The 21,049-nt window shown below is 43.3% G+C and overlaps 1 protein-coding gene and 1 long non-coding RNA gene across 45 annotated transcripts in view; one reads left to right on the forward strand and one right to left on the reverse strand.

Annotated features, from left to right (window-relative positions):
* NRXN3 (neurexin 3) overlaps nucleotides 1-21,049 on the forward strand; it is a 1,412,371-nt gene that overhangs the window by 1,219,963 nt on the left and 171,359 nt on the right. For all 44 annotated transcript variants that reach the window (XR_007357036.2, XR_007357037.2, XM_048852498.2 and 41 more), the window contains one exon: nucleotides 12,359-12,530. Coding sequence is in view for 42 of the 44 variants with exons in the window: in XM_048852498.2 (XP_048708455.1) it covers nucleotides 12,359-12,530 (172 nt within the window). In the remaining 2 variants the exon portion in view is untranslated. The remainder of the gene's footprint in view (nucleotides 1-12,358; nucleotides 12,531-21,049) is intronic.
* LOC142072567 (uncharacterized) overlaps nucleotides 18,297-21,049 on the reverse strand; it is a 28,106-nt gene continuing 25,353 nt past the window's right edge. Inside the window, exon 2 of the long non-coding RNA XR_012669014.1 lies at nucleotides 18,297-18,666. This is a non-coding gene — a long non-coding RNA (uncharacterized LOC142072567). The remainder of the gene's footprint in view (nucleotides 18,667-21,049) is intronic.

The raw sequence follows: 21,049 nt of genomic DNA on the forward strand, positions 1-21,049 counted from the left end.
ACCAATGTCGAATAGAGGGGAACGATCACGTCCCTCGATCTGCTCGCTATGCCCCTACTTATACATCCCAAAACAAGGGCACACTGCTGACTCATATCCAGCTTCTCGTGCACTGTCACCCCTAGGTCCTTTTCCGCAGAACTGCTGCCTAGCCATTCGGTCCCTAGTCTGTAGCTGTGCATTGGGTTCTTCCGTCCTAAGTGCAGGACCCTGCACTTATCCTTATTGAACCTCATCAGATTTCTTTTGGCCCAATCCTCCAATTTGTCTAGGTCCTTCTGTATCCTATCCCTCCCCTCCAGCGTATCTACCACTCCTCCCAGTTTAGTATCATCCGCAAATTTGCTGAGAGTGCAATCCACACCATCCTCCAGATCATTTATGAAGATATTGAACAAAACCGGCCCCAGGACCGACCCTTGGGGCACTCCACTTGATACCGGCTGCCAACTAGACATGGAGCCATTGATCACTACCCTTTGAGCCCGACAATCTAGCCAGCTTTCTACCCACCTTATAGTGCATTCTTCCAGCCCATACTTCCTTAACTTGCTGACAAGAATACTGTGGGAGACCGTGTCAAAAGCTTTGCTAAAGTCAAGAAACAATACATCCACTGCTTTCCCTTCATCCACAGAACCAGTAATCTCATCATAAAAGGCGATTAGATTAGTCAGGCATGACCTTCCCTTGGTGAATCCATGCTGGCTGTTCCTGATCACTTTCCTCTCATGCAAGTGCTTCAGGATTGATTCTTTGAGGACCTGCTCCATGATTTTTCCAGGGACTGAGGTGAGGCTGACTGGCCTGTAGTTCCCAGGATCCTCCTTCTTCCCTTTTTTAAAGATTGGCACTACATTAGCCTTTTTCCAGTCATCCGGGACTTCCCCCGTTCGCCACAAGTTTTCAAAGATAATGGCCAATGGCTCTGCAATCACAGCCGCCAATTCCTTCAGCACTCTCGGATGCAACTCGTCCGGCCCCATGGACTTGTGCACGTCCAGCTTTTCTAAATAGTCCCTAACCACCTCTATCTCCACAGAGGGCTGGCCATCTCTTCCCCATTTTGCGATGCCCAGCGCAGCAGTCTGGGAGCTGACCTTGTTAGTGAAAACAGAGGCAAAAAAAGCATTGAGTACATTAGTTTTTCCACATCCTCTGTCACTAGGTTGCCTCCCTCATTCAGTAAGGGGCCCACACTTTCCTTGGCTTTCTTCTTGTTGCCAACATACCTGAAGAAACCCTTCTTGTTACTCTTGACATCTCTGGCTAGCTGCAGCTCTAGGTGCGATTTGGCCCTCCTGATATCATTCCTACATGCCCGAGCAATATTTTTATACTCTTCCCTGGTCATATGTCCAACCTTCCACTTCTTGTAAGCCTCTTTTTTATGTTTAAGATCCGCTAGGATTTCACCATTAAGCCAAGCTGGTCGCCTGCCATATTTACTATTCTTTCGACTCATCGGGATGGTTTGTCCCTGTAACCTCAACAGGGATTCCTTGAAATACAGCCAGCTCTCCTGGACTCCTTTCCCCTTCAAGTTAGTCCCCCAGGGGATCCTGGCCATCCGTTCCCTGAGGGAGTCGAAGACTGCTTTCCTGAAGTCCAGGGTTCGTATCCTGCTGCTTACCTTTCTTCCCTGTGTCAGGATCCTGAACTCAACCAACTCATGGTCACTGCCTCCCAGATTCCCATCCACTTTTGCTTCCCCCACTAATTCTTCCCGGTTTGTGAGCAGCAGGTCAAGAAAAGCGCCCCCCCTAGTTGGCTCCTCTAGCACTTGCGCCAGGAAATTGTCCCCTACGCTTTCCAAAAACTTCCTGGATTGTCTATGCACCGCTGTATTGCTCTCCCAGCAGATATCAGGAAAATTAAAGTCACCCATGAGAATCAGGGCATGCGATCTAGTAGCTTCCGTGAGCTGCCGGAAGAAAGCCTCATCTACCTCATCCCCCTGGTCCGGTGGTCTATAGCAGACTCCCACCACTACATCACTCTTGTTGCACACACTTCTAAACTTAATCCAGAGACACTCAGGTTTTTCTGCAGTTTTATACCGGAGCTCTGAGCAGTCATACTGCTCCCTTACATACAGTGCTACTCCCCCACCTTTTCTGCCCTGCCTGTCCTTCCTGAACAGTTTATAACCATTCATGACAGTACTCCAGTCATGTGAGTTATCCCACCAAGTCTCTGTTATTCCGATCACGTCATAGTTCCTTGACATCACCAGGACCTCCAGTTCCCCCTGCTTGTTTCCAAGGCTTTGTGCATTTGTATATAAGCACTTGAGATAACCTGTTGATCGCCCCTCATTCCCAGTATGAGGCAGGAGCCCTCCCCTCACAGACATTCCTGCCTGTGCTTCCTCCCGGTATCCCGCTTTCCCACTTACCTCAGGGCTTTGGTCTCCTTCCCCCGGTGAACCTAGTTTAAAGCCCTCCTCACTAGGTTAGCCAGCCTGCTGGCAAAGATGCTCTTCCCTCTCTTCGTAAGATGGAGCCCATCTCTGCCCAGCACTCCTCCTTCATGGAAGACCATCCCATGGTCAAAGAATCCAAAGCCTTCTCTCCGACACCACCTGCGTAGCCATTCGTTGACTTCCACGATTCGACGGTCCCTACCTAGGCCTTTTCCTTCCACGGGGAGGATGGACGAGAACACCATTTGCGCCTCCAGCTCCTTTATCCTTCTTCCTAGAGCCACATAGTCCGCAGTGATCCGCTCAAGGTCATTCTTGGCAGTATCATTGGTGCCCACGTGGAGAAGCAGGAAGGGGTAGCGATCCGAGGGCTTGATGAGTCTCGGCAGTCTCTCCGTCACATCGCGAATCTTAGCCCCTGGCAAGCAGCAGACTTCTCGGTTTTCCCGGTCAGGGCGGCAGATAGATGACTCAGTCCCCCGGAGGAGAGAGTCCCCGACCACCACCACCCGCCTTCTCCTCTTGGGAGTGGTGGTCGTGGAACTCCCAACCTCAAGACATAGCATCTCATGCCTTCCAACCAGCGGAGTCTCCTTCTGCTTTCTCGCCCCAGACATATCATCTGGTCCACTCTCCGCAACGATACCTGTGGAGAGAACTCTCTTCATATGGAAGCTGTTCCATACCCTTAATCATTTTTGTTGCCTTATCCTTTCTATTTCTAATGTATCTTTTTTTGAGATGGGGTGACCAGAACTGCACACAATATTCAAGGCTTGGGTGTACCATAGATTTATATAGTGACATTATGATATTTTCTGTCTTATTATCTATCCCTTTCCTAATGACTTCACATTGAGATGATATTTGGTCAGAACATTTTTAAGGATCAGGAAGAAGACCTTGTTGTGAGATGGTAAATTCCTGCGTTCCAGTATGTGATGTTATTGGCTTCAATGGTGATTTTAGTTAGTACTCTTTACTCTGTGTATAAGAAAACTGCCAAGTGATAAATAATGTAGAGGACAGGGCACTGACACTGAGCAGTCTGGATCAGTTGGTAAACTGGGCTCAAACAAATGTGTTTCAATATGTGTTTCAATAGAGCCAAATGTAAAATTACACAGCTAGGAACAAAGAATGCAAGCCATACTTACTGAATGAGAGACTCCATCCTGGGAGCCATGCGTCTGAAAAGGACATGAGGGTCATGGTGAGTAATCAGCTGAACATGAGCTTCCAGTGCAACACTGTGGCCAAAAGGGCGAATGCAATCCTTGGAGGAATCAATAGGGAATATTTTTGTATTTGGGACTGGTATGACTGCTGCTCAAGTACTGTGTCCAGTTCTGGTGTCCATCATTCAAGAAGGATGTTGATAAATTGGAGTAGGTTCAGAAAAGAGGCACGGGAATGATTAAAGGATTGGAAAACTTGCCTTATAAGTTATAGACTCAGACTAATCTGTCTAGTTTGACAAAGAGAAGGTTATAGGGTGACTTGATTACACGCTATACATACCTACATGGGGAATAGAAATGTATTTAATAGAGGGCTCCTCAACATTGCAGAAAGTGATATTACAAGATCCAGTGGCTGGAAGTTGAAGCTAGACAAAATCAGATAAGAAATTGGGTGCAAATTTTGAATAGGGAGGATAAGTAACCGTTTGAATAATTTACTAAATTTTGATGTGGATTCTCCATCACTGGCATTTTTACATCAAGATAGGATGCTAAAGATATGCTGTAGTTCAAACAAGAATTAATTGAGCGAATTCATGTGGCCTTTGTTGCAATGGCCCCTTTTGGTTGTATAACCTCTCAATCTGTGAAAAGTGCTCCCTTTAAAAGCAATTTCTAAAAGGGGTTGTAATTCCTACTTATTATATCTCATAAAAATTGACCAATCAAAACCAGTATCTGATAGCCCATATGTACACTCTACCTCTCACCTAAAAATTGTTTTGATCTCTTTCTAGAACACCAGGGGGTCTTGGAAATCCCTAATCAAAGTTATTTTACTTCAGATAAATTCCAGGTTCTGTAATTCCTTTGATACCATTCTGTGTTTTTGTTAATGATTTTACGCACAAAACTTATAGGTGAAAATGATCTTCCTACCACTTTTCAGCCACTGAAGTCTTTAGTCATAACTGGGATTCAACATAACAAATACACCTGTCACCCAAAGTGTGCAGTTATTCATACCCTGAGTGGTGTTTTCAGACCTATCTCCAGGTGATAATGAGAATGGCATCAAAAGTGGCCGGATTGTAGCATCAGCAGAAATCATATGCTTTGTACTGAATGTAGACTCCCCAAATCCACTGAAAAAAATACCTAGGAAATAAATACCTGTCCAGAAATGTATCCAGTTAAAGTTACTGCTCAGAAAGACTCACTAAGCATAGAACTGAATTCTGCTTTCCCAGTCAATAGGAAAAACTCTGAGTTGCATCTTAGAGTGATAAAGGTTCCCATAAAACTACTTGACATTGTAGTAATTAGTGTGTGGGCCTGTCGTGGAATGTCTATAACTTCAGTTCCACCGGCTGCTTTACTGCATTTAGCATCATGGTGCAAAGTCCCGCAAACCAAAGAAAGAAAGTGATATGCCAGCTGGATTAAAATTTAACAGCCAGTCACAAAAAGAAAAAAAACCTTACAAAAATGAAGCGGAAAAAAATCCCAAAGAGGAGAAATAAAAGTACTTCAGACTCTGTTTAAAATAGATTTCAGAAATGAGGAGACAGAAGAAAGGAGCTATTCTGAGGAACAGCGATGCCTCTCATTATAAGAGAAATGAAGTGACTTTTGTGACCTTAGAGGGTGGGGGAATTAATGTGTGTGCGCCGGTGTGAGTTAAGGGAGTCCTCATACAAGAAGCTTGTTGTATTACCAAAGGCCTCGTATCACAATGGAAGGAGAGCAGCATAATCAGCAGAGATCTTCAGACAGAGGTAATTAGCGGTATTGTCTGCTAGGTTTCAGTTGATGTCTAGTCATGCTGGAACCTGACAAAGAGGAGGGAGGAGAGAATCTATACTGTTGCAGGTACTGTCAAACCTGTGAGAGCAGGGAAACACAGTAATCCTGGAATGCTTGTTGGGTCTTGGCTTATTTTTTAAAAACTGTTCCTCAGGTCTTTGATTTCAGAAAAAAAGGTACTGGGATAAGTTCTGCTGTCAATTGCATCAGTATAAATCCAGAGTAATTTCACCGAATTCAATATTGTGGATTTACACTGGTGTAGCTGGGAGTAGAATTTGTTCCATTGTCTGGAGGCCTGGTGGGTGCGCTCTCATGACTCAAGACCAAGTGCTTTCCCTACACACAAGGATCAGCCATTTACTTTCAGTCTGAATAATTTTCGTTTTAGATTAAGGAAAATAAGAAATCAAGATAGCTCCATGAGAGAGCACAGTGCATGTGTTTGTCCTCTAATGTGCTCCAACTGCTTTGCTTTATAAATTGGCTTCTCCCCCCCCCTCCCACCACCATGCTCCCTTTCAGATAATAAAGGTACAGAACAGACAAAACAAAATCCTGACAGTTATGTAGTGACATATGTTACACATAACATTTACATAAAAAGAGGATCTAATTCTCCTGTGGGGAAAAATCCATGGGAATGGTAGAGCCAGCCACAGAAAATGCTCCTTCATATACTCTCCTCAGAGAGAAAGAACTTGCAGGACTGAAGGGGAGGCAGGATATTTAGGCTTGCAAAGTGGAAGGGCCTCCGATGCCCCTTGCATGGCAGATCCCCTCACCGAGGAGGGTTTTTTTGCAAGAGGCACAGGGTTGTGGGCTTGCAAATCAGTAGAATATGGGTTCCCACAGTGATCTCATTCTGCTCTGCTCACCAGTCCCATTCCACTGTCCTACTCACAAGCAGCACTGTTTCTTTCTGTGCCCGCATTAGTTCTTCCAGGCTTCATTCTCCTCCATTAACTATTGCTGAGGAAAGAATATTGCCCTTAATTCATTAAGAAATCATCTCCTCCTGCTTAGTTCTCATTCACTCTTTGTAATGCAGTTTCTTTTCAGACTATTATGTCATCACAAATATTAGAATAGTACCTAGCACTTATATAGTGTTTTTCATCCCCAGAGCTCATAATGGTGGCTGAATATATCATTAGAAAAATTAAAAAAGGAAAAATTGAGGCACAGAGAATTTAAATGGGTTGCCCAAAGTCATACAGTGTGTTAGAGCAGGGAGTAATATCCAAGTGTCCTAACTCCAGTCTTATGCCCTAACCACTGCACAGTTATTATAGTGGTTGTTCAAAATCTTTTGGATACTGTACATACATACAGGAAATTGTTTCCCTAAAGAACTTACTCTGAAAGCCAAAAAAATAAAGGCTTTGAGGAAGGGGATACAGCCAGCAAGCAGTATGGTAAAGGGTATGACTGGTATGTTTATCGCTAGTACTATGTACTTTCTTTTATACGTATAATTTATCCACAACTGCTCCTTTGCTGAGCCATAATTGCATGCCTGATTTCTTATAGGCTTCACGGCAGAAATTGGTGTTCAGGAGGGCTATGATTCTGAAGAAGGGGTAACACAACTTTCTCGGGTGACAATTTTAGGGGGCAGTGCAATAGGAAGAGATGATTTCTTGAAGAACTACTTTAAGAATCTTCTCTGATACAGCAGCCTTAGAAACAAAGAAGGAAAGCCAGAGAAATACAGATTGGATACCGTATTCACCACATTATTTTCAAATAAAAGTGTTTCAAAGTTTTCCTTGTGGTTTTGCCAGCTCTTTACATTCACTCAGAGTTTTCAAGAAAATGACACAGGTAAATCAATAGATGGATTCTCACCTGCCTGGGACACCCAGGTAAACATTGATGTAGAGAGAAGAAAGATGTAGGCTACCTGTTAAATGCTCATAGGCCCTCTGAGAATGTGCTTTGTGTGTGCTCAATGCTGCTGTGTATTCAGCTCTCCTTTTGTTTTGTGGGGTTTTTTGTTCAAGACAAAACAAATGTTAGAAATATTGGCACTGAGATAAATCATTCCTTGGCAGTCACAGCACTGCTGGTCTGTTTAATCTCAGCGTTTGGAAATCTGTAGCGGGAAAAAAATCTAATAACTAAATGTATGGGAAAAGCGAAGGAGACTGAACCCAACTGGATTAAGATCATGAAGTGGGTGTTCATTTTAGTGGTAGAGCCTGTCTTTCAAAGCCCAGGGGATGGACAGTTTTATAAAATAGTTGGACTGAGACTCTGGAGAGCTCAGATCTCTTTCCTGCTCTGCCACAGACTGACCTTGGGTAAATTGCTCAGTCTCTCATGCCTCATAACGAGGCATGGTAGTCCAGAAGAATGTGTTCGGTAATGGGAATGAACTGTTCCAGTCCTAGCTTTGACACTCTAAGGATAGGTCTACACTGCACACTTTCATTGGTGGTGTGTAGTGTACGTATATGCATAACCCCCCTCACGTGGGTATAAATAGCAGTGTACACCGTGAGGGAAGGATTAGGTGAGTAAAGAAATGCATGAAGAGTGCGGATATGTATCCGAGTACATATCCTACGTGGCTCTCTACTCCCTCAAACTATGCCTTCCCATCTACCCTGTTATTTGTTAGCAGTGCAGTGTCCCGTTACCTCCCTACTGCTGGAGCTTTTCCCTGCTGCTCCCCTCTGCCAGAGCCTTTCACTGACACATATAGCTACACACCATAGTGTGGATCCAGCCTGCTTTTCACTGCGGCATGTAGCTACTCATACACTACACGTTGCCGCCAATGGTTTGTAGTGTAGACATAGCCTGAATATGTCACTTAATCTCTCAGGGCCTCTGTTTTTTTTCCATCTGTAATATGGGAAAACTAATGGTCGTTCACTTTTTTGCTAAGTGCTTTAAATTCATTGGATAAAAAAGAGCAATGTACATGTAAGTGTTATTAACCGGCCAGATCTTGAGGTCTGTATTAAAGCTGGGTTTGATACCCTTGCTCTTGTGGATAGTACCTTACTCTGTGACTAGTCCTGTAAATATGAGTGGAACTATGTGAGCAGTAAGGCACTGCTCTGTGTGAGTAAGGGTGAGAAAATCTGGCCCTCAATGTCTAGGCAAAGCTCCCTCAAACAAAACTCTTGTTGAAGAGTCACTGGGATTTTTTGAGTATGGACTGAATAGACCTGAGGAAGAGCCTCCTGAATTGGCCCATTATTATATAGTTCTGACCTCCTGGTGCCAACATGGGCAAGAAACAAAAGCATCAAGATACTGTGAGAAGGACTGTACTTCTTCTGGAGGTTGGGAGAGAGAACTCAGTTCATTTTAAAGCGACCCCCTCTTCCAAAGTAGATTGTGTGGAGAGCTATCACCAGCCTTTCTAGACTGAGAGAAGGTTGATTCTTTGAGTCCGACAGAGGAGAAATACAAGATGTTACTGTAAGACCCCTCCTCCCCTGCACACAAAAGGATAAGAATTCTATAAGCAGCACCCTGCAAAATCAGTCAGATGGGGCCAATCACCAGGGGTTTGATTATCTGGTCAATACTTGCTCTTTGAACTTCATTATCTCAGAGCAAGTAACCACTCTATTTCTAAGTGGATGCTAATTACCAGAGAAAGAGGCAAATAAATGATTTGGCAGCATCGTATTGATTCTTACCCATTGGTCAATCATTTGCTAGCAAACAGATAATCTTATTCATCAAGAAAATGGCTGTTGTGATCACCAACGAGAATTGAAACGGACTGGAGATGAAATAATTCTGTCTTCCTTAATGGAATGAAAGTTTCCAGCTTTAACTGGTGAGCAAGGGGAGGAAGTCTTTAAACACAGCTACTTCATTCATTCTCAAGGTCCAGCTTTTCTTAAAGTTATCCTCCATGGGCATCTCCTTTGCCATATCACACTATCCTGTGCTGATTATCATCACACGAGATTGGTGTGTGTATGTGAAGAAGTGGCAACCCATCCATCCAGTGCTTTGGGGAAAACAGATAAGAGAGATCCTTCCAGGAGGTAAATCTATAAGCATCCAGTCTGCATGCTTGTGAGATCATTCTGTTGAGATCAGTAGGTATATATGTAGGAGAGCTTGCCATTTTGGGGAGAAAGTGATAACAGGACATTTTATCAGTCACAATGCTAAATTTTAATACTCAAACCTCAGTCCAGTTTCCTTAATGGCCAGCTTGTGTTTCAAGGAAATTGTTTAGGATTTTTATATAACTGGCAGCCCACTGCTGTAAAACAAAAAAATATTAGGAGTGGAAGAAAACAGGAGGAATGTGTCAGACCTATAAGACCAAGGGGAATGGGGCTGTGGGCAGGGCTAGTTAGAAAACAAGAATCCCACTTCCTGAAATATTTCGAGATTCAAAATTTGGTTTTGTTCCTATGTGAAATATTTTGCAAAACATGAGAACGAGACCCTCTCCCTCCCTAAAATAGCCAATATTCCAGTGGTTAAGGCACTCACCTGGGATGTGGGAGACCTAGATTTAAGGCCCCTGTTCTGCCCGATTCAGAGCAGCACTTGAACCCTGTTCTCCCTCATCCCTGGTGAGCGCCCTAACTGCTGAGCTTTTGGCTAGTCTGGGGCATTGCTCTGAATCCTATCCAATATCTAAGAACGTTTTGTCAGGACCAGTATGTTTCATTTTTGACAAATTGGTACTTTTAGCAAAAAAGTTTTGTTGAAAAATTCTCGACCAGCTCTAGGTGTCAGGGGGCTGGTACAGGGTATGCAGGAGAGAGTCTGAAGGAGGTGTGGGGAGAATTGGGGGGAATGTCTGTGAGAGGTGTCAAGCATGGGGGAACTTAGGGTATGGGAGGAATCTGAGACCAGGCTCAGAAATATCAAGTGTGGAGAATCAGGGGAAGGGATTCTGCAACTGCTGAAAATTTCTTAAATGAATGTGGTGATGGTAATTGGATTGACAGCCTTGAAAGCTGAATCCTTCTTTGTCCAGAGAGCAAACCTAGAACAGTCAGTGAGTAGTGTCAAGCCCCAGCTCTTAATGTGTCTCAGCCCTGCTTGGGGAGAGGGGAAATTCACTCTCCACAGGCCATTCCAACCTTGGTCTCTCTGCTGAAACAGCCAACGGGAAGACCACTTTGTGATGCGGGTACCTCACAATTGGACTGCATTTGCCATAGGACAGACTTTAGGTCACTGCCAAGCTGGGCCGATTTGAACCTGTGCAAGTCTCCATATTATATTTATGACCCACAGTATCATCCAGTCCCCCGGTAGAACAGATCGTGAAGGGAAATGTTGAAACATAGCAGCTGTAAACTACAAAAACTGCATGTGCCGCCTCCCTCAGTTAAGTATTAATGTATAATCCAATCTACTGTGATTAGCATTTACATCCTACAGCAGAGGTGGGCAAACTTTTTGGCCTGAGGGCCACATCAGGGTTCCAAAACTATGGAGGACTGGGTAGGGAAGGCGGTGCCTCCCCAAACAGCCTGGCCCTCACCCTCTATCCGCCCCCTCCCACGTCCCGCCCCCTGACTGACCCCCTCAGAACCCCCAACCCATCCCCCCTCCCCGCTCCTTGTCCCCTGTCTGCCCCCTCACCGGAATCCCCCCCCAACTACCCCCCGGTACCCCACCCCCTAAACAACCCCAACTGCTCCCTGTCCCCTGACTGCCCCAAACCCTATCCACACCCCCGCCCCCTGACAGACCCCCCAGGACTCCCATGCCTATCCAACCCCCCTGCTCTTCCCCATCCCCTGACCGCCCTCTGCCCCATCCAACCGCCCCCTGCTCTCTGTCCCCTGACTGCCCCCTGGGAGTCCCTGCTCCTTATCCAACCTCCCTGCCCCCTTAGCATGCCACTCAGAGCAGCAGCAGCTCACAGCCCCGCCACCCAGAGCACTGGCAGCTCAGCGAGCGGAGGCTGCAGGGGAGGGAGAACAGCAGGGGAGGGACTGGGGGCTAGCCTTCCCGGCCAGGAGCTCAAGGGCTGGGTAGGACGGTCCCGCGGGCCATAGTTTGCTCACCTCTGTCCTGCAGTGACAGGCAGTCCGGAAGTACCTAAAATAGATATAAATAAATGTACAGCCTTAACCTACAGTACATTTTGGGTTGTGATCTCTTCATAGTTCATAAGCTAAGAATGGTTGAATCAGGGAATTGCATGGATGGGAATCATAAAAAACAAACAAAACAAAAAAACCCTACCCACCAGCACCATCACACAGCGTGCTACAGGAAATGGTGTTGCTGATACAGTAGGCTTTGCTCTTCCCTTGGTGTGTGCTGAGCAATGCCAAGGAGTGGTACTAGAAGATGGTGTTCTATTGGAGGTAGTGTCTTGAGGATGAGAAGTAAAATCAAGGCTCTAACCACCTGGAGTAATTAAAAATCCCATTGACTTTTCAGTTGTGTGTTAGCCTCACTGTAATGTATCTCCAATTTAGATAATTATAGTTTTGCTCCCTAAAATTCCCCCTTCTGATTTTTAATTGGGGGAATTACGCTAAACTCCCTCCTGGAATAAACCTGCTGTGTACTTTTTGTATGTGTCAAACAATTGCTATGTTCTAGCCCAATAGTGGCTGCAATTTAGTGGTGGCTGAGCAAATGATACCTAATTAACGGGGATGTTTCCCAAATAACATTCAATACGTTTCCTTGGTTTTTCGTCCTTGGCTCTCAATTGTCCATGGAGAAGTTCTGAGGGAGGAAATTAGTCGTGATTCTCAGGTGAATAGCATTAAGAGCTGATGTAGAGCACTGCACAGAAAGACATATGCATTGCACAACCACAAGTTTTATTGGTCCTACAAAACCCAGGAACTATGCTACATGTTTTTGAGTGCCATCTACTGTCATCTATTGTCTAACTATTTAGATGTATACAGACCTAGAGAACTCTCATACCAGATGGTAACTTATCGGTGGTTGTTTCTTGCTTTTTTCATTATAGGAGCAAGGCAAGATTGGTGTGGTCTTCAATATTGGTACAGTGGATATTTCTATCAAAGAGGAGAGCACCCCAGTGAATGATGGCAAATATCATGTGGTGCGGTTTACTCGGAATGGTGGAAATGCCACTCTTCAGGTGGACAGCTGGCCAGTGAATGAACACTACCCTTCAGGTATATGTTTGACCAAGAAATCTTTCTCTCTGTCGTTCCCCTCTCATCCATCCACACCTTAAAATAAGGGTTACAACAACTAAATCACAAAACACTGGGGTGGTATACAAACATTTATACATCCCCAGAAATAGAGAGTTGGGTTGAGCCTGATCCAATGTAAAGGGGTTCTGTGTTCACTGTGCTGGAAAATGAGGTATTTCATCCAACATCTACTGTGTATGGAGAGGTGTGGTGCACAAAGGCTGCATGGCAATATGCACATAGATCATGCACAGTAAAAGCCCGCTGGATATATCCTGATCTTACAAAGAGTTACAAACTGATTGAACAACAACTTAGATTTGTTACTTGTGGTGATTTCTAATGAAAAAGAGCAGAGTGAGGAGCAGTGTGGTGGGAAGGGGGCTTGGCACTCTACCTTATCTCCTCATTGCAGTCTGCATAGATATGAATGTAAGGGACAACGAATGTGGCAAAGTTGGTTCACAGGAGTTTGCGTGGATCTTTCTTTTTGCTTCCCATAAGCTTTCATTCCCTGAAATTTTGCTCTGAATTTTGGGTTTGCACAAACAAAACTTGACACACTATCCAGCTGAAACCATCATGTTTTAGTTTACTTCACGTCAAAAACCATGTGGAACCATTCAGTTTCATATTGATTCTATCTGAAACCATAACCTAGCAAAGAAGGGCAGCAGTGACAGACTGGGGTAATGTGCATGCAGAGAAGAAAAGCCACATCCTTCTCCGTTTGTGTGTCACCATCGTTGAAGGCCAAAGTCACCCTGAAATCAAAAGGATGCAGCCTTAGCGACACTGACAGTGCAAGGAGATGCTCAGTGACATACATAGTCTGTAGAATGCAAACAAACGGAGAGAGATTGCAGAGACAGTCACTGTTGTCAACTTATTATTTGGCATCAGGGGTCTATTCAGCAGCTGCCGGTGTTAAGTAAAGCCAGGCAGCCTCTGGTGCCTCTCGCCCAGGTTTACACATAACCCACTTGGGGGTGGAAAGAGGGAGGATTCTCCTGATAAACACTAGGCAATTTGCCAGTAGTGTGGGAGTCGCCCACAAGCCATTTAGCTTCGAATGATGGCACTCGTGAGAGATACCCAAAGTACACTGCACCTAATTGTTCCCCCCAGACACTAATAAATTACTCTGAGGGCGTGATTTCATTTTTTCTCTTCACTGAGAAAGCATGCTGGGAGCCTCTGTATCTGAGTGAGCTTCCCTATGGTGCAGCACTAGTGCCTTCTACTTCGTATTCCACATGACATAAATGCTATAGATGTTTAGTGCAATATATTCAAAGGGCCTGTTCCCCAGCACCTTTGCCATTATGGTGCATCAGATTCAGCCCAGTTATCCACTGGCTAGGGAGGGTGGGATGGCTAGGAAGTGCCCAAATCCAGTGCTTCCTTCCTACAGCCTCCATTAATTATTTCCCAGTTGTCTACGTCTAGTCCAGTTGGCAGCCAGTTACAGCCTGTACAGCCCTGTGAATAGAATTTCTTTTTATATTAGTTACTGTAGTTAATCCCTCTGGCAAAGAAGCAAAATACTCAGCTCTCTCACTTGCTGAGTTTTTGAAAAGGGAAAATAAAACTTGCTTAGGAAATATCATAACTGCATCCTCTGCTGCTGCCTTATTTAAAGATCAGTCTGTGTTTCCATTAGGAAATTCATGGATTTACAAAATCTACATTAGCCATGTGCCTGGGCTGATATTGGGTATATAAAATCACATCCCAAGGATGAGGGATTTATTTCTAATCCATCCAGGTCCCCCAACCCCCCGATTCTCCCTCACACACATACCAACTTCTGGGTATTTGTAGGTTATAAAATCTTTTTTAAAAGACCCAATAGACGTTAACCAGCTTCATAAGTTTAGTGAGCAATAATAACCCTAAAATGTCTTTTAAAACCAAAAATGTTTCACTGGCCATTACTATACACTGAGACTGTGCACACATTGGAATTTCTTGTAAAGGATATAGACACAGGCCTGAACCAGAACTTTGAGGAGGTTTGGCTTTGGAGCCAAGCTTCATAGCTTGGTCCTGTGTCTACAGTTGTATATGACCAAAACCTGAAAATCTCAACAGCACACGCCTTGAAGAAAATTCAAATATTGATCCATACCTGGACTGAGCATTTTGGTCCCTCTCTAAAAGGAATATGATGTCAAAAATAGCCAAGGAATCTATTCTCTCCCAGCTGCCTCACTCCCATTCATAGTAGAGTGGGGTAATATGCAGGAATAAAATACAACTGCCCAGAATAAAACAGCCTACATATGCTCATTAATATCTGGAAAGCATTACATTCACAGCAGGGAGGACTTGGTTGTGAATCTGAAGGTGCAAGACAATTGGGGTGAAAGTGAAAGGCAGGAGTGAAAGTAGCAGAATAAGAACAATGGACATCAAGAAAGCAGAACTTAACAAACTAAGAGAATTGGTAGGAAAAGTCCCAGGGGAAGAAAATCTAAGGGGAAAAAGTAGTTCAGGAGAGCTGGCAGTTTTTCAAAGAGACAATATTAAAGGCACAATAGCAAACTATCCTGATGCAAAGAGAGATAGGAAGAATAGTAAAAGGCCAATATGGCTCCATCAGGAGCTCCTTAATGACCTAAAAACAAAAAGGAATCCTACAAAAAGTGGAAACATGGACACATTTCTAAAAACGAATACAAAATAATAGTGCAAGCATGTAGAGCTAAAATCAGAAAGGCTAAGGCATAAAATGAATAACACCTAGCAAGGAACATAACAGGCTGTAAGAAGAGATTCTATAAATATTTTAGTAAAAACAGAAAAATGAAGGAAAGTGTCACTACTTTATGGGAATGAACAGCTAATAACAGATAGCATCAAGAAGGCTAAGGTGTTTAATGCCTGTTTTGCTGCAGCCTTTGTTAAAAAGATTAATTGTGATCAGATACTTAACAAAACGTTAACAACAAGGGGGTAGGAACGCAAGTCCAAACAGGGCAAGAACAGGTAAAAGTATATTTAAATACATTAGATGTATTCAACTCAGCAGGACTGATGAAAGTCACTTAGTGTATTTAAGGAAGTAGCTGAAGCATTCTCTGAAACATTAGCAACTATCTTTGAGAATGCATGGAGGACTGGTGAGGTCCCGGAGGACTGGAGAAGTGCAAAACATAGTACTTATTTTTTAAAAAGGAGAACAAAGAGGATCTGGGGAATTATAGATCAGTCAGCCTAACGTTGATGCCCGGAAAGATACCAGAACAAATAATTAAACAATTAATTTGTAAGCACCTAGAGGGTAACAATGATAAGTAATAACCGACATGGAGTTGTCAAGAACAACTTGTCCCAAACCAACCTAGTTTCCTTCTGTCCTAGAGGATAGGGGGAAGCAGCAGACGTGACATATCTTGATTTTAGTAATATTTTTGAAACAGTCTCACATGACATTCTAAGAAGCAAATTATGGAAATGTAGTAGTTGAAATTACTATAAAGTGGTTGCACAGCTGGTTGAATGACCATACTCAAAGAGTAGTTATCAGTGGTTTACTGTCAAACTGGGAGGGAATATCTAGTTGGGTCTGCAGGAATCAGTCCTGAGTCCAATACTATTAAATATTTTCATTAAATACTTGGCAAACAGAAGAGAGTGTATGGTTATAAAATTTGTGGGTGACACCAAGCAGGGAGGAGTTGCAAGGACTTTGGTGGACAGGATTAGAATACAAAATAAACATGACAAATTGGAGAACTGGTCTTCAATCAATAAAAATAAATTCCATAAAGACAAGTGCGAAGTACCACACTTAGGAAGGAAAAATCAAATGTGTAACTACAAAATGGGGACTAACTGGCTAGACCGTGGTACTGCTGAGAAGGATCTGGGGGCTGTCGTGGATGAGAAATGGAATGTGAGCCAACAGTGTTATGCAGTTGTGAAAAAGGGTTATGTCATTCTGGGGTGAATTAACAATAGTGTCGTATGTAAGACATGGAAGGTAATAATCCTGCTCTAGTCAGCACTGGTGAGGCCTCAGCTGGAGTGTCGTGTCTGGTTTTGGGCACCACAGTTTAAGAAAATGTGGACAAATTAGAGACAATCTAGATGAGAGTAACAAAAATGATAAAAGGTTTAGAACACCTGACCTATGAGGAAAAGTTAAAACTGGGGATGTTTAATCTTGAGAAAAGAAGATTGAAGCGGGGACCTGATAACAGTCTTCAAATATGTTAAGGACTGTTATAAAGAGGACAGTGATCAATTGTTCTCCATGTCCACTGAAGGTAGGACAAAAAGTAATGGGCTTAATCTGCAGCAAAGGAGATTTAAGTTAGATATTAGGAAAAACTCTCTAAGTATAGGGATAGCAAAGTACTGGAATAGGCTTCCAACAGAGGTTGTGGAATTGCCATCATTGGTAATTTTTAAGAACAGGTTGGATGAACACCTGTCAGGGATGGTCTATATTTATTTCATCCTGCTTCCATGTAAAGGGATGGACTAGATGATCTTCTGATGTCCCGTCCAGCCCTACATTTCTGTGATGCTGTGATCTATACGTGCTATTTTATCTTTGATGATTACAGTTACTTCTATCTGTAACTTGCTGATTGTGACTAAAGGATTGCAAACTTGGCCATCTTGCGTGTTGCCATATGTGTTGCCATCTTTGCCACAAGCGGGTAAATTAAAATATTATTTCAGTTTTCCTCTCTGAATTTCATTGCCTTTTGTGGGATTATACGTGAGATTCATAATTTATTTGAATGGTGTAAGTGTAGACCAATGGTTACTAAATGAGCAAAGAGAGAAGTATTTACTCTTCTTTAAACACAGCCATCAATCAAGAAGGAATTAAATGAAAATAGCCAAATGGGTTCAAAAGACTCCAAAGCTATTATCTTTGCAACTTCATATAATAAGAAAAGAAAATAGAAAAAGCAACAAAATAACAATTCAGGCACTGACCAAATATCTTTATATAGCATCCAATTACAGCCAAATCACCTGCAACATGGGGATTGCTCATTTTGGGAAGGAAGAAGGGGTAGAGGTAAATTTGAAAGGAAGGAATTCATTTGAGCCTAAGGTTGTCTTAGCCTGGAGAACCTGAAATAATCCTAATCATTAGAGAGTCTCTTAGTGTTCGTGCCTGGCTTTGACATTCCAACCCTATTAGTGTCTCATTTACTGGACAATAAGGCAGTGATGTAGCATTCAGGTTTGAGCCAATATTCCTGAGAAATGAGGAATAACAAATATCAGCATGAATGCACTGGAGTTGCTCACTTTCATCCACCTGTCCTGGCACCCTTTAGCCAAAACCACTGGCTCAATGATAATATTCAATATTTGAATTTGTTTTCCCTTTGTCATCTCCCCCAAGCCCACAACAGGGAGATGGGCTGTATCAGATTTGCGTGTCTTCAGACAGAGCATTTCTAGTCAGCTGTGTGATGCCTGGGTCATGAAGGCCCAGTGTGTCTATTCTTCAGCCTTGGGTATCCCTCTGAATGGCAAATTTACACTACTCTCTGTTCTTCAGAAGTGACTTACATCCCTACTGTTCTCTGGGGTGCAAGCAATGTTTGGTGCAGCATCTCTGTGATAGATGTGTGTCAGTGATGACTGGTTTTGTAGTTGCTGAGAGCTTTCTCTAAATCTAAATTCAGCTATTTTTGTGGTTTAATAAGTGTCATTCTGGATCAAGAACAGTGTCCCTATTGGGTAAAATACAAGAGCCAGTGAAGGTAAGAGAAGCCTCTGATATACTTTTATTTCAGATTATTGTAAAACCCATCGTATTTGAGGCACTTTACAATAGGAGAAAAAAAGACAAATTATGAATCCCAGAAGAAGCTAGCAATTCTCAAAAGGGTTAAAAACAAATCACCTATCTTGACATGGAACTGGGATAGATACCTCAGGCCGTGGGTTTTCATTAAATCCTAGCCAGAAGGTTTTCTTTCTCTCTCGCTACCTTTGCTTGCAAAGAGAGATTTGGGGTCTTGCCAGATCTGGAGTGTACATTAAAACAAGCCTCGTCTCTCTGTTCATTCATCCATGCAGTGCCTGCATTTCCTTCAGTACCGCAGGAAGAGAAAAACTAGGCAGAAAGGAGCTGCAAAGAAAGAACACGTCAATAACACCAAAATAAAGTCTGATTGAAGTCATGTTTCAAAGAGGGATAGTGGGGGTAAGTGAGATGAAAGACAGGAAGAGACTTTCATTTAAAGAGTCACTCACTTAATAGGGGAACATTATCCTGGCTTTTTATAGACATTTAATATTTTAAAACTGAGAATCAATTCAATATTGAACAACTAGATCCTCATGAGCTAGTTTCTCCAGATAAGTAGAGAGAAAAAAATTGTTCCACTTACTCCTCCTATCACCTTTGTGGGTGACCTCCACCAGCCTCCCATCAGGAGTCCACTCATTCTCTTAAGTGGCATTAACTTTTAATGCCAGTGGCTCCAGGTAATAGAAATAACTTTTGTCCTCTCAGTGCTCCTCCCGTCAACACACACACACACACACACACACACACGGTTTACCACAAAGTTTGGCAAATTGGAATCCAAACTCCTCCCCAGAGTGCTCCAGGGGGTTGGGGTTGGGGGAGGGGAGGGATTCCTGGTATAGTGGCTCTGCTGGGCCAGTGTCCTACTGCCAATCTTTATCTTCTGGTGTCACAACATTTCTGAGTTGGAGTTGGCCGGATAAAGGGCAGGTGTTGATGGCAGGCTGAGATTCTGCCTCTTTCCATTCCCCTCTTGCTCACACATGAAATTTAAACTATGCCCATGTTTCTTTTGTTTCTTTCTACTGTTGTGTTGCCCCTTTTTGACCCCAGAGGCTAGTCCAAGTTCAGGGCCCTGGGGATGTTCCAGTTAGAAGTAGAAAATGATGGATCTGGTATTTACAATCTTGCTTCTTTACAAAGAACGTACAAAATCTTGCTTCTTCAAATGCAGGAGTAGTGAAGAACAAAGAAGCAGATTCTTAGCTTACAACCTCAAGTGTCTTTAGCCAACACCAGGCCCAAAAGCTCTCTCTCTCTAGCTTTTTCCAGGGTCACACCGTGCTTCCAGGCATTTGCTTGGCTTTTTGGCTTTCCCTGGATTTCTGTGTGCTCTCAGATACACAGCCCCTGGTCAGAATACCCAGTGGAACTAATTGCCCACATAATGCTAGTTTCTGGCAGGCTCTCTTAGGCATCGTTTTTGGCGTGGCCCCTTAACAGCTATCTTAAATGAAGGGTGCATTCACACACCATTTTCTGCCAGGTTTTAACTCCACTCATGGGACAGGATCATCTCTCTTCTTCTGAGCCACAACAGGAGTTATGATCTGCTGGGCCATTCTTGCAGTTGGTTCCTGGGATTTAACTATCTACATCTAACTGCAGGGTATTCTCAAAGGCCATCACATACTTCTGCAACCTGTTTGCTGGAGTAGGCCCATGAGGGCCTGGATGCAGTGAGCTTGAGGCCTTTTGGGGTACAGGAATAGGAGTGTCAAGCTTTTGTCTGCAGTGTGGTTATAGCCATGTTGGTGCCAAGATATTAAAGAGACAAGGTGTGTAAGAGTCTATCTTTTATTGGACCATAATCTCTATTTTTGAGAGAGACATGCTTTCAAGCTTACATAGGGTTCTTCTTCAGGAAGAGGACCAGGAGAAGCTGCTCCAATAAAAGATATTACCTCGCCCACCTTCTCTCTCTAAGGTTTTGTCTGACTTTTAGTAAATGAGACTAAATTGTATATGGATGGGGGAGGGGTTTTAGTGAGTAGGGCTTTTATTTTTTTTATAATTAACTGTTGTATTGATACAGGGGCCTGGTGATGGTCATAGATATAAGTCTATTAAATAAATAACAAATGGTCTGATTTTCAGAGGTACTCAGCATCCGCAACTCCCATTGCTTTCAATGGGAATTATCCGTACTCGGCACCCCTGAAAATTGGACCATACACCTCTATAATTGCCATTGCCACTTGTTTGCTTTAAAATGGATAATTTCTTGTCCACTCACACTCCTTGCCCTTCCACCCTTATCTCTACTTTCTCCTTTCCCAAGTGACATGAACTTGATTAAACTAAAAGTCTATTCCTTGCCCCACCCCTCCACTTGAGGGCCCTGAGGGGCTTATTTCCTTTCTTCTCTTCTTGGTTTTATTTAGTTTTTATCCACCAACATTTTCTTTTTCCCCCTCTGTGATTTCCCAGCTACGAGATAAATAGCCTTGTATCTTACAAGCTAAATACAATTACTGCTATCAAAACCAGAGTCTTTCTCTTTCCGTAAATGTCTCTTGGAAGCTGATAAGCTGTTCAAGGCAAACCATGGGCTTCTGTCTAATCCTGAGATTAAACATAACCACCCAGAAGACAGCAAGCACATTTTTGTTTGGAGGTAGGGGGGAAAAAGGGGGTGGGGAAGTGAGATTTTCTCCTGAGATAGTAAGAGGACATGTGTACGACTCAAGGTTATTTGTAA

Source organism: Caretta caretta, chromosome 6 (genome assembly GCF_965140235.1).
Source record: "Caretta caretta isolate rCarCar2 chromosome 6, rCarCar1.hap1, whole genome shotgun sequence".
In the NCBI taxonomy this organism is placed as follows: domain Eukaryota; kingdom Metazoa; phylum Chordata; order Testudines; family Cheloniidae; genus Caretta; species Caretta caretta.